The sequence below is a fragment of the Colletotrichum abscissum genome, assembly GCF_030869225.1.
Source record: "Colletotrichum abscissum strain IMI 504890 chromosome Unknown Scaffold_19.1, whole genome shotgun sequence".
NCBI classification, from domain to species: Eukaryota; Fungi; Ascomycota; class Sordariomycetes; order Glomerellales; family Glomerellaceae; genus Colletotrichum; species Colletotrichum abscissum.
Genome location: NW_026850087.1, coordinates 650,396 through 665,883, shown reverse-complemented (window position 1 = coordinate 665,883; position 15,488 = coordinate 650,396). Strand labels below are relative to the sequence as shown.

The following is a 15,488-nucleotide window of genomic DNA, read 5'->3' as shown; positions in this document are numbered from 1 at the left end:
CCGGTTGTAACCATGATACGGCGGCGACAGAGAATGGACTACGCCTTGGGCAGGCGTATTGTTCCGGCTGTGCTCCGTATCTTGGAGTTAGCAGCAAGAAAGTGAGGGTCAAGTGCAGCAACGGAAAAGCCGAGAGATTTGGCAAGCACTGTCCAGGGCTCCAGGCCGCTGAGTGTGTGGATAGAGGCTTCCCGTTTCGACTCAGGAGAGCGCTGAAACAGGGGAGCGAGGGGTCATGACAGCGGTACTTCGTTCTGTCTGCCCATTCGAATATTCTGTGCAAGGGCCAGCGGTGGAGGCCAAGTAACCGGCGGTAGACGCGCAAGTCTCCGGGACTGCGGTGCGAGGGAAGGCATACGGACGCTGAGGATAGCATGCGTTTGGTGGGAACGAACAGGATCGGAAGAATGCTGTTGGTTGAATACGAAAACACCCTCAGCTCGAGCTCACAAACTTTTCAACTTATCTCATGTTGGTACCTCACAACGTCGTTAACATTTATTCATAGAACGTTTGTCTTTGAGCCCAGGTTACCTTGCATGGGATTGGCATTCGGCGCGTTCCTTACGACCAGTCAAGTAGGTAAGCGGCACAGGTTTGGGGTCTGGGTATAGCAACTTGCTTAAGGTTAGTAGTTAGAAACCCATTAGTCCTGTCAGCACTGTCAGATGACAGCTTACATAAGGTACTTCCAGGGCAATAGAAGAGAAGAATAGAGACCAAGGTGCCTTAAGTAAGGCCGTCCAGGTCCCCATGCCGGCGACGGGAGTGCCGCACCGGCATCCGCAGTTCATGCAGCTCGATGGAACATGGAACTCCCAGGTTCCTGCTTTCCTTTTCGGGCACCCGGTTTGTCATGCTGCAGTCTTGTTCCCTTGTTGGATGACGACGGAATCCTCGTATCATGGTGCGCAGTGCGCACAGGCTAAGCGAATAGATCGGAAAAGGAAGTCTTGTAGCATTCTACCTTACTTACCGTGGACTTGGGTGTCGGGATGGATTTTGAACGATGCGCTCCGAGCCCGTCGCGGCCGTCTCCTTTTCCTATCTTCCGTGCCTCCCTAAGTCTATGGTGAAGCGATTGATGTGCGGTGGCTTGCGGTGGCTTGCGGCAGCAAGATACACGACCTGCCTAGCGCAGATCAGCCTCGGAACCAACGACAGGTGAAAGTGGTCGATGAGTGTAGGTACCTAGGCACGTGCTTGACCGTTGTAGACCCCTCATCGGCCAAGAGGACAAAAAGCGCAGTTCACAGGCTGGATTCGCCCCCTTTCCACCAATCTGCCGCCAACCTTCGTTTAGGTAGTCTTTAGCTGGGGCACGTCGCGCGAGGGGGCTTTGACTGTACCCCGTGTCGCAACTACAAGCAATTCCTATCCAGCCAACCAACCCCTGGCTGCGACTACGACTAGGGATCGGACGACCAGGCAAATAGCAGGTCGTTGGGGTCGGATGGGGCCAGCGTTCGCCAACAATCCGACAAGGTCCTGTTAGAGACGGGGCCGAATTCGTGCGTGGCTTATTCTTCAAGAATAGCTTCGGACGATCTATAAGATTTAATAGGACGACGCAGGTGCAACCCCACGGCGGCACACCTATATCAGCGCTACTTTGATGTGCAAACATGAGCCAACGTTATGCGCCGCAAACTCGACCTGTCGTATTGTTCCCATCATTCTTACTCTGTAGTCCGTCGAAAGTATTGTGACGAGGGAATTGGACATGGAAGCTTCACGTCCGGATTGTGCGAATCGCTCACCAAGAAGAGTGGATGTACGGCTGAGTCGTCTTTGCCATTTGCCGGGCCTCCCCCTCCATTGAACGTCATCCCTGGACCCCCATTTCCATTTCCGCAACCCCTGTCAAAGCGGGCTCATCCTGGCATGGCAGCTCGCGGCACAGACTCAGAGTACGTGGTAGTCTCCCTCAGATCGGGCCCAGGCCCAGTTGGGGATCCTCCACCAGAATCCATGGCGAGCCGCCGATGTGACTTGCCTCGACGGGAACTTAGCCTCGTAGGTACACCGTACTACGTACGCATAACAAGTCAAGGGTGACGAAAAGGCCAAGAGTCTCCCACTTCATTTTTGCCTGACCTCGGATGGGAATCTGGATCCCATGTGCGTCTTTTGTTGAATCATCGGATGACGCAGCTTTTGCGGTGATGCTCCAGGTATGCGCAGGTTGATCGTGTTAAAAAGCCAAAACACGAGAAAGACAAGGACATGCAAGAAGAGCAAGATGCAGCCATACTAAGGTAGACCGTCGGGGCCTCTCCTTCCTTTTCCTCGTTCCAGTCTACGTTGCCCTGAGGTGAATAAGGTAAGGTGCCAAGGGTGCCTACCTCAGGTAAGGGATTACCTGAGTTTACCTCAACCAACCTGGAAAGCGCCCGGGCCTGCTCCCTTCTCAAACCCGTCCACCCCTCGCATCAAGATACTTGCCAGTTAAGGTGCGTGTCCGTCACTTTTGTCTACCTGCTTGCTTGAGGAAGTACAAGTAAAAAGTAAGGTACCTACCTACCTTAGCTTTCCTCTGCAGAGTTTAGAGAGGACTATCCAGTATCAGCCAGCAATTGGCCCGACACGCCTGTCACCATCATTATTCATCTGCCGCAACTTACCTTGTCGACCTTGGGTATCGGTCTGCTGAGTCCAGACTTTATACATTAAAGGTACGCAACACGTCGGATGCCATTAAAACCGACAGAGAAGACAAATGGTTGAACACGTCTCCGTCTATACCTCTATTTGACGCGACTGTACTAATTTAACGTGGACGCGACAAGGTCCACGGGCTGTCAACTGCCAACGTCGCACTTGCACCAGAGGGAAACCCCGGGCTGTCTTCACAGCCTCCTGCCTGTGCTCGTGCCTTTTTGGTCCCCTTCTATTTCTCTCCCCACCCCCTTTCCCCTGTTCTTGACAAAAAGAGGAAGGAATGCCCCTCGTCATGAGTGACATGGCTCTCTGTTTTGATTTCCTCGTCCGATGATGTATCTGGATTCTTTGCTCATGAACCAGGGCAGCCCCGTGCATCTCATACGGGGCCAACAGTGCCTTCCATCCCATGATCCCATCGGATCGGTTGGCCCCTGCCATGACTTCTGGCCCACGTCCTCCCGTCCTTTCTGCATGTGGGTAAGCCACCGTGGTAAGGTAAGTTGCACTGCTCTCTCTGTGGAGGCAAGGTAGTCCCTCCCTGGACTGCCAGTGTAAGTGCAAGTGCGAGGGATATGTGGGTGTGGGAGTAGGACCGTGTTCCTTCTTCAATACGGCAATATCCCTCCTCCCTCTCTAAATCTGAAATATTACCCTCACTCCCCGCTCCCTTCTCATTCCCTCGGAACCTCACCTGCGAGCTTCTTCCCTTCTTTTCTCCTCGCTCTGTACCTTGTTTCTTCTCTTCTGCCCATTCGGAATCTTCTTCAGCTCTTCTCCCCAGTTCGTCCCACGCTGGCTTTTCTCTTCCATTCCTCCCACTTCGCCTTGACCGTTTATCTTCCATTCCAGCTTTGGTCAACTTGTTTCGCTTCTCCCGCCCCCTCCCGCTGCAAGTCCATCCGACTCGACTTGACCTGACTTTCTCTCTCTCTCCCCCCCTCTCTCGCGACGTCGACCATCTGCCGCCAGTCTTGGCCCAGATCACTTCAGCCATCTACCTCACTCAGTCTTGGGGGTTCGCGTTCTTTTGTCAGCTTCGTCGCCTCTTTAGTCACCTTGACCGTCTGCCGAGCAGTCTCACACGTTCTCTCTGAGCCTATTTCGCGCCACGTAACGAACGTCCTATTTCCATACGAATATCTGCGCCGTGCCGGAGTACCTCACCAACCACTTGAACTCGAGACAGATCATGATGTTCTGTGCGACACTCTAAAAGATCCGGTCTTATGCGCAACAGGTGTTAGGAGGTTCCAGAGAGTGACGCGCCGAAGTTTTGTCTCCAAGACACTTCAGTTGACGTTAATAACATCAAGTATTCTGTCGCACTTACGTTCACCATTCTCATCATGAGACGTCGATTCTGGTTTCGGGCTTTCGTCATTACGGCCCTTCTTGGCAATGTCTGCGCGCAACTGGATTCATTGCCACCATGTGGTGTAAGTCTTTGCCGAAATAATCATTCAGAGACATGATTGGCTGCAATAAGACACATTTCTAGAAAGCTGAGCGAGTATCAAGGACTAACACGCTCTTGCCCTGCAGATTACCTGTGTCAACAATGTCATTGCCAAAGGATTTGGTTGCGCCTCTGGAGACAATGCCTGCCTCTGTAAACAACAAGACTTCGTGTTTGGTGTTCGCGATTGCGCCTCGCAATCATGCGCCGCAGATGTAGCACCCAAAGTCAATGAATATGTCGCGGGTCTATGTGCAAGTGAGGCAACTTCTTTCCCTGATCTAATTGAGACGTCACTGACTTTCCATGATAGCTGCTACGCAAGCACCTCCTGCTTCGACACCGCCTGCGTCAAATCCGCCGGCTTCTACACCCGCCGTTCAGCAGACAACACCCCCGGCGGTGCTGCCGTCGACTTCTCAGCCGCCTCCGTCGCCATCAAGCTTGAGCGAGCCGCCGAAACCCAGCGCCGCCGAGACTCCCACTTCCTCTGAAGTCGTCAAAACAACTCCATCGGAAACCTCTAGTAACCCTGGCACTGATACTGCTCAGGCCTTCCAGCCGTCGACTGCAGTTCCGACCACCCTCGTAAGCTTAATGTTTTCAGTCTCTGATGATGTCTCTAGCACTGACTAACTCATTCCAGGCCACATCTACCAGGTCATTGTCCTCAACCTCTTCGAGGTCGACGTCGACATCTACCGGAGCTCGCCCATCGCAATCCGGCTCAGCCTCGGAGACCGGAGCGGGCAATCTAGAGAGCGATGCGGCAGGCCTCTCTTCATCTGCTAAGATAGGTATCGGAGTGGGAGCAGGTGTAGGTGTCCTAGCCATCGCCTTGGCCCTGTGGCTCCTCATCAGACGACCAAAGAATCGTACAAAGTCTATGCAAATTTCGGGCCCAATGCCTGGCTCCGGAAGAGACTACACTGGAGGTTTCATTGGAATCAAAGACAAGAATCACTCGGAGCTGGAGATGAAGTCGAGAAGGTACGAAGACATGTTGCCGCGCCAGTCACCCAGGCGTTTCGAGTGAGAGGCAGTTCACCGAGGCATTCGCCATGCCTGTCTTTTCGACTGGCCCATCTCAAGCAGATGAGCAGTGCAAGCGGATGTCTTCCACTATATGAATTATGACTAAATGAATGTTAATGAGCGGTTGCGGTGGAGTGGGGTTCAAAGGCGGTTGTCGAAAAAAGGTCAGCATTATACCACGGGATATCCTATTTCTATTGCATACATACACCCAAAGGCACCGGTAAGGTAAGGGGGATACGCAGCGAAGATGGCGTAAAGGACTCTATGACAGCTTTTCATTGTACATATTCTTACAGGTTTTGAGTGTGTTACAAGATGATATCTCAAGCACTTCCGGTTATGTGTCTTCCAGTCGTGACCTTTGTTTTTTTACCATGAGTAGTAGGGTCTCTGAGCCGTCACTGGCCGGTCAGGCAAATGCACCCAGGGCTTTCTCCTCGCCTGCTTGGCCAACTTCTCCGTGTGCTCTCGTATCCTCGTTTTTTCCTCCTTCAAGACGATTGAGATGCCTGCAAACTACTGTTAACCTCATGACGGACAAGATTGAGTGGTAGAATGGGAAAGCATCAAACATACTGGTTGAGGGCGACTGCATGATGCCGAATCTGCCTCTGCCCTTGTAATCAAGCTCCTTGGCCCTCCAAGGTCCTCGACCAACCCAGGCTTCAGCAACATAGAGTCTTGTCGGGTCTGTGATGGTCATGGTCTTGCCTTCCTTGGTCTGGATTTTGATGGGCTGCACATTGGTGGCAACGCGACCGATGCCCATGCGGCGGGTGACAACAGCCAAATCTCTGGCCTCTTCCAGCTGATACTTGACTTCGGCCGCCATCTTCTTCTTGGAGTACGACATCTGCAAAACGGCCTCTTCGAGGGACTTGCCCTGGATCTGGCGCGCCAGATGCACGAGCTTCTTGACGCTGGTCTCCAAAAAGGGGCTCTTGTGCGACAGCTTCTTCTCAGTCTGTGCGATACGCTCCTCACGGGTGACGTGGCCGTTCTTGCGCACCATCTGGATGACCTTCTTTCTCTCCCAGCGGAGACGACTTCGCGGATCAGGGTCGAGGCGCCACGCCATCGTCTCTGGTGTCTTCACCGACGCTTGGGCAGCTTGAGCCTTGGAGCCACCCTTTTTGCTGTCCGCGACGACATCGTCGACTTCCTCCTCGAAGATCGAGCTAGACATCTTGGGCTGCTGTGATTCGGCAAAGCGTTCGCGGACCTTTGGGTCATCGAGGTTCTCGCCCATCATGTCATCGGAAGCTTGGGCTCGCCTGCCGCGACGGCTGCCAAAGATACTGCCGAGAGTCCATTTGCTTCGCACCTGAGTGGCTGGTCGAATGGGTAGGGTAAAGGATCGAGGAATCGGTCGGGTGATGGCTTGAAGTGTCGAAGGAGCTGGTAGTTCAGAGAAAGTTAGCTACTTAGGGAGCCCAATTCAACAGGTGACAGCGATATAACACAGCGTTGGGGGCGAGAACGAAGCCGAAATAACATCAATTGGACATACCGGCTGAGGCCAACCGCCTCGTGGGAAGACTCATGGCTGCTACTGGTGTTGTTGATTCAAGCTGATTGATCGTCAACCAGCTTCAATCCCACCCGTTACGGGGAAAAAATGCTCGGAAGATCCCATGCGCGTTGATGGTCGCCCCTGGGCCACGTCCCTGGGCCTGTTTAGCCGGTGTTCCTCCGGCCAGTCTGCTTACCTAAGTTTTTTTTTTCCTGACTGAGATGCAATGGTAGATGCCAGGGCCAACCAGGGCGAAGCAGTTTCAATCACCGAAATGCTTAGCTAAGGCCCAGCAGCCGTCACAAAGCCATTACCTTGGTTGAAGAGGAATTGAATATCACGTGATGTTTCCCGTCGCGCGAATTGATCAGACCATTCCAGCTACCCGCCAAATATCTCAGCATCGTCAAACAACCCTCCGATTACGAACTCTCGGCTCAATCGACTACCACAACCCTCTCCGCACTACACATCACAATGGCCGGCGCTACTGCTGTTAAGCCCATCACGGGCGTGCGTTTTCCCCCCCTTCCGACTATAGAATTTCCGCCGAAATCTCGGAGGAAGAAGACGAAGGGCAACGGACTGTGGGCTAACGACAATTGACAGATGCTGCGACGCAACCTCGTTCTCGACCTTGGTATCGCCCTCGGTAAGCCTTTTTCGTGGGCAGGGCTGGAATTTGCAGATTTGCTGCTGCTGGATTGAGGGCGACATGCGTCAATTGAGCCTCTTGGCTTCAGCATGCAGCGATTTGCTACTCCAGTGTTCAACCCTTGCTTTCCGACACAATCCGAGAATGACTCAATTAACGTTGCCTTTACAGGTCTTGGTTTCGCCATGGCCAACGTCTACTGGTACGCGATCGTCGACTGAGTTCTACAGAAGTCCCACCCCCGAAAACTAAGATTGAATCATAGGTACGGCTTCCACATGCCGCGCACGAACGCCCGCGACAGCTACTACGCCAAGCTCGAGCAGCAGAAGGCCGAGGCCCGCAAGGCATAAGCGACAATCAAACAGCCGAGACGAAGCGGGAACGGAGCGAATTGAGATGGTCTGTTAGATTGGGCGGAGGAAGCACGAGAGGGCATTTGCAGTCATAGACAAGATACGGGCTTCATCAGTCGATCATCCAACCCCGATTGTACCATACACTTCAGCAATTGAACCAAGAGCCTCTTTATGTGAATTGATTGGATGCATGCGTCGATGTTTGTCGCCCTAGTCGACGGACCATTGCCCACCAGTCCATGTCACTTGATCCATGCTGCCTCCACGTTGAAGGTCTTGCTTTGCCGAAACCTCGTGTGAACCAAGTGCGACAGACTGCGGTACGATCAAGAGGACTTGGCTTTGCTCGTCTGATCATCTCATGTATCCAGAAAATACAGGCTTCATCGCTCGAGACCTGTGTTGGTGATACACATGATCGACGTTGGAGCGTTGCTGCATGATCTACGGATATAATTACAGCCTTGGTTTCGATGCACTCGGATCGATTATCCACGACACAATCTAGCCGGGCCGTATCATCATACGATCGGCCAGGTGCGCGTACTATGTGCTTCGAATGAGATGACCAGATAAAGATACCTGGATGACGTGTAGTGTGCGTCTAGACGCCATAGATACCCCGGAAACAATGATGCCCTGGCTCATTCATCCTCCCATGCCTGAGACCATTGATGGTATGATGGCTCACTAGAATGGCCGTCTTGCGATTTGCCGTTGCCTATAGCTTGGGAGTTGTGACGGGTGGTGGTGGTGGGGTCTGACTTTGAACCCTCCCAAGCTGTGGTCTCAACCATGAACGTGCCCTTTTTGTCTTGACATCTAATGAATCACATACACAATCAGTTTACAATATTCCCGACGACGGATATTTGTGCGACACTGGCAAGGAGAAGGTATTAGAAGAAATCAAAACTCACTGTCGGAAGAGCCGGTGAATTGGCCAGCAGCGGACCGGGCTATTCCGGGACTGCGAGTTCTCGACAAAGCACCTGTACTGCGTCATCTCCTTCAACGCACACTTGGTCAGGTCGACATCGGCGCCTCCTGGCAGCTTGCGCTTCTTCCCCTTGACATCTGCCTGGACGTGCACATCCAATTTTGACGGTGGGAACGCGGCACACGGCGGCGACATTTGCTAGCGGCGACGGCGACGGCGACGGATATGGAGATGGAAATGCCCTCGGTGGCCGCTTTAGCCGGCGCAAGGCTGCTGGGCGAGATCGAAGAGACGAACCTGGACGAGGTACGCAAGAATCACGAGTCCGTTCTGTTTGCGCAAGCTGTGGGTTTTGGGTTGGGGGGATGCTTCTTCAATTGGTTCCGGTCGATGAAAGCTGGATGAGTGATGTTTCCGTTCAACTTTTCGTCCGTGTAGCGAACGCCGAAATCCCCATGACCGTTCCTCACCACCACCACCAGCCATCTTTGACCTCATCACTGGTACTCACGCCCAGCCCCGCATCATCCAAATGACCACAATGAAGTCGCACATACGCACTAGCACTGACATGAAGCACCGCAGATACTGTATGCTCTCCGCATAGCGATTGATCCCGATGCGCCAACAAACAAATCGAAGCATCCAAAGTCATACCCCGTTCCTGGACTTGACGATCTTGTCCAACGGAATTTTCGTGCAACAAAGTCTGCTCCATTGGCTGTGACCGGCCGCCAACTCCTGCTCGTCTACGCACTCGTCTCGGCCCTTTTGTCACATCCACATAACAAGACGGTACTGATCCTCGATACGGAGCACCGTTTCGACGCAACTCGCATCCTTGGTGACCCAGATGACCTGCGCCACGCCTACGTGCATCGCCCAGCTCGCCGGAGCACCACTGTTGATAGCCGCAGCGGCGGAAGCGGGGGCGGAGGCGGTAGTAGCATCGGCGCGGAGCAAATCCGGGAGCTCGTCGCCGCTGCGGAGAATTGGATGCTCTACGGCGGACACCACAGCGGCGCCCGGGAATGGTGGGGAACCATAGTCATCGGCGCACTCGGGGCCGGCGACGTGACTGCCGCCTGGAAAGGATGGCTGCGCGTTGACCGCGAGTACGTCCCGGGATTCTCCCTCGGCTGCAGCGCGACGGAGGCTGTGAAGGACCGCCAGCAACGCCAGGAAGCCGTCGAAGCTGCGTCGTGGGCTGCCTCTTCGCAGTGGGGCAGTTTCACATTCACAGAATCTCACTCTAGCACTACGACGCCCGATGCCAGGGATCCGAGGCAGTCGAAGCGTGTCACTGGTACCGACCGATAAGAGATGCGGAGGTTGCAGAGGGACTTCCTGGAGGAACTCCTGGAGGAGCGAGGAGACGGAGACGAGCCAGCACCATGTGGAGGCGGGGATGGGGAGGAGTGTGCACATAGCAAACAAGCAGACTCACACTCCTCTCTGCGACCACCTTTTCGTACATGTACTTCTGCCATTCTTTTCTCCTCCCGAGTTCCATACTCGTGCGCCAATTCCTCCACTTCTTCCCCTCCCCTCCTCCACCAGTGATCAACAACCCGCGAATCCATTTCTGCCCGTGAGGAAACCCACGCGCGCGGTGGGTTGCCTTCTCCACAGAAGCAGGCGAGATGCGAGGGGGGAAACTGGCGACGAGTTACTCTTGGGAGACAATCTTCGTCTGGGCAACATCTGAGATGCTTTGCCAAGCAAAGACGTGTTCGGCCACTCGGCTTCTCACGGGTACCAATTCTCCAATGAACAGTAGCGCCAACGGCGGGATCAGGAAATAAACAGAGGGATGCAGCTTATATTCGACCCCGGCCGGGTCCTTAGCAGACCTGTGCGGGAGGCGGCGCGGCGCCAGGTCCGTGAATGACGGTGTTCTGCAGGCTCGGGGTCGGCTCGTGGGGAGGGGGGTTGCCAACAGCATGCTTTCATGAAGCTTGCTTCCCTTGCAGTAGTATTTCCGTTGCCCGGTTCGATGTGCATGTTCATGTCGAGGCGGTTGTGGCGGAATAATTACTCGCAAATGCTAGAAATGGTGGACTATGATGAACTATCGCTAGCCGACGTGTGGGCTATCATTCACCGCTATAATTCGCTCAGTACATCACAAGACGGTTAATCGGAAGTAATAAGAGTAATCCAAAAATATTTGGCGGCTAATGCGCCTGTAGATTTGACCGATGCGAATCTGCTGACAAGCTATTTATGACTCTAGCATCTATCTGTAGTCGTGATGTTCATTGCTGACGCCTTTGGTATCACACTTTTACTCCGTCCAAGTGAATAATCAGATTCAGAAAATGAGGGAGCTCTGAAGAGAGCTTTGGCAAAAAATAAAAAAACCGCTAATATCCCGAACATCCCTTTTTATCGCGCAAAGTTGTAAATGCTGAAAAGTCGCCGTTTCTTTAACCCAGAATTGGTTGCGAACGCTCCTCAAGGGGAGTGTAACACGCGCTACCCTTCTCCTGCATGGCGCGAAGGCAGTCTTCTTCGCCGAGGATGTCCTTGCGCAACGAGGTGACGACCCGCTTGCGGATCTCGCGCTGAATACCGTAGCGCACGGCGTCCAGGACGGTGTTAACGGTAGCCTTGGGCTTGTAAGCCGGCTCCGTACCATCTTGGTAGACACCGGTCTTGACCAGGATACTGTGCCACTCGTTGTCCGCGTGCTCGTCGTACAGGTTTGTGCCGCGAATATCGGACTCGGGAGTATCGCCGACAAAGTAGACAGTGTCGGGAGGGGCGTCGAGGCCGTGCTGCTGGCGTCTCCATTGTTGCAGGAGCCTCGTCGCAAACTCGAACGTGCTGACCTGGGGCTTGCCGAAGGCGTGTGTGTGGAGCTTGCCCTTCTTCTTGGTAACGTCCTTGAAGGCGACCTCGAGCATGCGGCGGAGGGCACCCATGCCCAAGCGCACGTTGTCGTGGGCCGCGGACCAGACGACGTCGTTGTGGGAGAAGTAAATTGGTGGGCCCTCATCAAAGGTCTCGCTCAGAGTACCGATCTTGCCGCCCTTGGACATTGCGATATCGAGCATGATCTGAATATCACCGGCCCAATCGCGAGAATCCGCGAAGACGAAGACGGCCTCGATGGTAACGTCAGTGAAGTCACGCTCGCGAGAGTTCTTGAGCTCGTCGGGCGTAAGCTTGCGGAATGGTGTTGTGGCCGAGTTGTGCTTGATGATATCGCCGGGCGTGATGACGTCCTTGAAGCCGTAGCCTTCAGCAACTTGACGGCACTTCTCGCCTTCTCCACCGACAACCAAGACAGTCTTGAATCGGTCGGCCATTTCCCTCATGGGAGTGTGGCCACAAATGAATTGTGCAGGAGAGATTTCGATCTCCATTTGTTTTGACAAGTCGCCACATCTTTCTTCTTCGGTCTTGCCGCCTCCGTTCGTGAGGAAGATATAAGGACTAAAGACTTCCATGTCAGTTTCGGATGTAGGTCAAGCAATGAGTTAGAAGCAACTTACATCTGAATGCCGTATTCATTCTCGCCGTTGAGTACCTTCATAGCCTCAACGGCCTCGGGGATGGCACGGCCACCACGGATAAGGACACCATCAATGTCAAAGGCGAAAGCGAAGCTATCGGCCACGGGAGCATCGACTCTTATCGAAGGGGTGACGGGTGAAAGAGCGCTAGCAGGGCTTCCGACAGGAGAGTCGCCAGGGGATGATGCTTCTGAGCCGTCGAGCGAGGAATCAGGAGTGCTCAGTGCCATATTGTCCAGTTGCTTCCGGGCAGCTTGAATGCTCTCGATGAAGCTGCCGGTGGACGAAGCTCGGTGATTGGGAGCCATGGTGGGTGGTGTAGAGAGTGAAGCTCTTCAAAACTGGTTAATTGAATGTGGGTAAGAGCTGTAAGCCTGTGAATGTCCAGGCTAGAGGGGCTGACTTGGGGAGTGAAAATTGAAGCTATATCTGTCAAAGACGGAGCTTTCGACGAAGATGATAAGTTGAGATTGGGATGAAGTGATAAGACAAACAGGTGTAGATAATTCAAAAGGAAATCACGGGGGGGCTGCCAGATTATATACTCCCGGTATGAGAACATCTTGACTTGATGCTGACGTCTCTGATCTCATTCTCTCTTACTCTCTCTTACTCTCTCTTACTCTCTCCCTGCCCCTCGCTTTCAGAAATGCGCGCTTTCGAGGCGCCCCTGCGCTACCCTCTTCCAACATGTGGAAGTCTCCGCTAAAACCAGGCAAACGCGGGTCCTTGCTCAGTGACACCCTTGGGATGAGTTTCTTGAGTCGTGCATGGTCGTGGATACCGTGGAGGCGAAGTAGCATGAGAAGTTTTTTTGGATCCAAGACCAGGAGAGGAGCCTTGCTCCACTCTGTACACACAAGGACCTTACCTGGTGGTGAAATTTTATGATTACGACACAGAAGAGGATAAAGACACTGCCCTTTGTTGCGAGCAGCACTGCTGCAGTAGACGTACTTCCGTACAGAAGAGTACCGCCAAAGGGAAACGGACCGGGATGCGGCTACTTGCCAAGAGGGAGAAAACTCGTGTGGCACCAAAGGTTCCTCCATCTCACCGCCAGGGCAGACTTTTAGTCCGTCTAAGTAACATTTGTTCCTGGCTCCTACGGGTTTTACCAACACAGATAGATCTGAAGTACAAAGTACAGACGTAGTGCAAGTCACAAAACGGGCGAGTAACCCAGCGAGCCACCAACAAGAGAAGGGCAAAAAGCATGTTTAGGAGGCTCCATAGGCAGAAGAGGGATCCATCTTGCCAACCGTCATGGTGGAGACTTGGCTTTTCGGGTTCCTCGTTGCGGCTGCAAAAGATTCCGCCGTGTGTCGCGCAAGGCATATGGCTAGGGGCCTCGAAATGCCCCGAGCAATGATGATGATCTGGGTACCGATGCGGCAGCGATCGACCCTTACCCGAGGCGGCCTTGGCGCGACGACGAAGCACATGCGAGCCGCCGTCACGGCCAGCCGTTGGACCCTGAGGCAAAATGCAAAGGCTTATTACAGCATGCACAAAGGCTATTTGGTGTGTTCAATTTCTCTCACTTTTTCGTTCGGGCATGTACCGGTATCTATCTCTCAAGCCCAAACATGGAAGGATAAGCCAGGGGAACTCCAGGGCAACTTGGCCTTGTCACAAGGAATCTTGGTAGGTAATTCGGACCAGGACCAAGGACGTCAAGAGGGGGAAAAGGTAAATACCATGCGGCGTTTCGTATGTCGAGTATCCGTACCTTTATCTGTATAATGGCACGAAAAGGTACTCCGTAAGGTAGTCCGTGAAGCAGACCATGCCTAAGTCAGTCGGTCTCGTCGGCTTCTTGTCTTCAGCATCAGATAAAGCAGCACCGGCGCAATCTCTGCCCCTCCTTCGCCCGCCTCCTTGAAGACCCCTCCATGACTCCCATTGGGCGTGTGCCTACTCCTTATCGACGACTCCTTACGATACGGCAGGCTGACACAGGGATGGTGCCCGCAGGAAGTCGTGATAGCGCCGGTGGTGGTCCACAAATGCGAGAATGCACTTGCACCATGAGGTGAGAGATGTATCAAGGAACTTTGCCCGTGTGGTGGCCCAGCGGGTTCCATAAAAGCGGGTTACGGAGACCCCGTAGTGACGTCACCGCCAGTGGGCCCCGATGTCGCGACAGCAAGGATTGCGATGAGAACGCCCGTGGCTGGGATGGCTACACCTCATTGGTCGCCGTCATGGGCGAGAGGCTCCGCTAGACGGCCCGAAGTGGCAGTCGTCTCTTCAGCGGCTTAGGTAATAGTAGAGAGCCTTTCTAGTGCCCCCCTATGGCAAAGAACCGGGCATCCAGCGGCATCGGGTCCGGAAACCCCTCGGTCCCTTGGCCGTTCGACACCGGCCCTGCATGATTGCGCTTGTCTCACCATCATTAACTAATTGGGACATTGAAAGAAAACAGAGGCAAAGTAATTGCGGAGAGGCGAAGAAGAAGGGGGAAGAGAGATTCTTCTGTTGCTGACTTTTTTTTTTCCAGCTCCAAAGAGGCCACTTCGCCGCTCATCACTTGTGTCATCGCCCCGAAAGAGCGCTTAGATACTATTCTAGGTTGGTTCATGACTCGGCGAATGACGTCCATCTTTCCCTTCTTCATCTCAAAGTAGGAACACACTATGTACGCAGAGTCCAGACTGAGTACGACAGTATTCAGGGTAGTTGCGTGAACAGGGCCACAAAATATCACCAAGTCCAGAACATTGATACCCAAAGAAACCACGCATCTCCAGACCATCCACTTATGCTGTACCCGCTCACAACATGTGTATTTTGTGGCCTGTTCCTCTAAACAAGTCCGGGGGTTTCATTATTCTGTGACCGACGGTCGATCTCGACGTTTCTCGAGCGGAGAATTGGGTATAGCATGGACACGGGCAGTGTATCTAGTGAACAGACGTGAATCTTGGTGTATTCGTAGCATGAAGAGGTTTCGAGATAATAATGTAGCACAAGCGCAGTTGCTCAACAGCTCGATACCCGTCCTGCCGTATCACACGCTTCACCGAACACTCCCGAGATTTGCGGTTGTACCGGTAAACGCCCATTTCCCGTCGCGGGCCTTTGCTTCCTTTGCGGCCGGCCTCCCGTCACCGTTTTTTTTTCTTCTTTTCCTCCTTGCTGCACAACTACGCCATTATCCAGCATTGCCGAGCCGGAGGAGAACGCCCACCCACGGCCAACCAAGCGTAAACCAGGCTTCAGCCCGGCGCTATTACTGTCGCGTCCCGCTGCCGCCATACACGCTACTCGTCAGTCGCATTGTGATGCCGTCACCGTTGACCAGACTCCATGCAGACACCCCTGCCCCTGTCCGTATCC

The 15,488-nt window shown here is 53.6% G+C and overlaps 9 protein-coding genes across 9 annotated transcripts; 4 read left to right on the top strand and 5 right to left on the bottom strand.

Annotated features, from left to right (window-relative positions):
• Window positions 1–3,040: 3,040 nt before the first annotated feature.
• On the bottom strand, window positions 3,041–3,658 carry CABS01_08518 (uncharacterized protein; the record flags this gene model as incomplete). Its single annotated transcript, XM_060541877.1, has 1 exon — window positions 3,041–3,658. One exon carries the CDS (start codon window positions 3,656–3,658, stop codon window positions 3,041–3,043), a length of 618 nt encoding a protein of 205 aa, XP_060402034.1.
• A 352-nt stretch (window positions 3,659–4,010) lies between these two features.
• Window positions 4,011–5,156, top strand: CABS01_08517 (uncharacterized protein; the record flags this gene model as incomplete). Its single annotated transcript, XM_060541876.1, has 4 exons — window positions 4,011–4,100; window positions 4,207–4,378; window positions 4,434–4,708; window positions 4,767–5,156. The coding sequence occupies 4 exons, from the start codon at window positions 4,011–4,013 to the stop codon at window positions 5,154–5,156; spliced, it is 927 nt and encodes a 308-aa protein (XP_060402033.1).
• A 371-nt stretch (window positions 5,157–5,527) lies between these two features.
• On the bottom strand, window positions 5,528–6,702 carry CABS01_08516 (uncharacterized protein; the record flags this gene model as incomplete). The annotated part of the gene is made up of 3 exons (XM_060541875.1): window positions 5,528–5,667; window positions 5,735–6,556; window positions 6,669–6,702. The coding sequence occupies 3 exons, from the start codon at window positions 6,700–6,702 to the stop codon at window positions 5,528–5,530; spliced, it is 996 nt and encodes a 331-aa protein (XP_060402032.1).
• A 446-nt stretch (window positions 6,703–7,148) lies between these two features.
• CABS01_08515 lies at window positions 7,149–7,679 on the top strand (the record flags this gene model as incomplete). Its single annotated transcript, XM_060541874.1, has 4 exons — window positions 7,149–7,184; window positions 7,281–7,323; window positions 7,498–7,528; window positions 7,592–7,679. The coding sequence occupies 4 exons, from the start codon at window positions 7,149–7,151 to the stop codon at window positions 7,677–7,679; spliced, it is 198 nt and encodes a 65-aa protein (XP_060402031.1).
• Window positions 7,680–8,329: 650 nt separating this feature from the next.
• CABS01_08514 (uncharacterized protein) lies at window positions 8,330–8,820 on the bottom strand (the record flags this gene model as incomplete). Its single annotated transcript, XM_060541873.1, has 2 exons — window positions 8,330–8,507; window positions 8,606–8,820. The coding sequence occupies 2 exons, from the start codon at window positions 8,818–8,820 to the stop codon at window positions 8,330–8,332; spliced, it is 393 nt and encodes a 130-aa protein (XP_060402030.1).
• Window positions 8,821–8,850: 30 nt separating this feature from the next.
• CABS01_08513 (uncharacterized protein) lies at window positions 8,851–9,945 on the top strand (the record flags this gene model as incomplete). The annotated part of the gene is made up of 2 exons (XM_060541872.1): window positions 8,851–8,931; window positions 9,211–9,945. The coding sequence occupies 2 exons, from the start codon at window positions 8,851–8,853 to the stop codon at window positions 9,943–9,945; spliced, it is 816 nt and encodes a 271-aa protein (XP_060402029.1).
• A 1,109-nt stretch (window positions 9,946–11,054) lies between these two features.
• Window positions 11,055–12,454, bottom strand: CABS01_08512 (HAD-superfamily subfamily IIA hydrolase; the record flags this gene model as incomplete). Its single annotated transcript, XM_060541871.1, has 2 exons — window positions 11,055–12,066; window positions 12,126–12,454. The coding sequence occupies 2 exons, from the start codon at window positions 12,452–12,454 to the stop codon at window positions 11,055–11,057; spliced, it is 1,341 nt and encodes a 446-aa protein (XP_060402028.1).
• Window positions 12,455–12,737: 283 nt separating this feature from the next.
• Window positions 12,738–13,037, top strand: CABS01_08511 (uncharacterized protein; the record flags this gene model as incomplete). The annotated part of the gene is made up of 1 exon (XM_060541870.1): window positions 12,738–13,037. A coding segment is annotated over one exon (300 nt), but the record flags the coding sequence as incomplete, so codon positions are not given.
• A 1,511-nt stretch (window positions 13,038–14,548) lies between these two features.
• On the bottom strand, window positions 14,549–14,904 carry CABS01_08510 (uncharacterized protein; the record flags this gene model as incomplete). The annotated part of the gene is made up of 2 exons (XM_060541869.1): window positions 14,549–14,581; window positions 14,650–14,904. The coding sequence occupies 2 exons, from the start codon at window positions 14,902–14,904 to the stop codon at window positions 14,549–14,551; spliced, it is 288 nt and encodes a 95-aa protein (XP_060402026.1).
• Window positions 14,905–15,488: the final 584 nt, after the last annotated feature.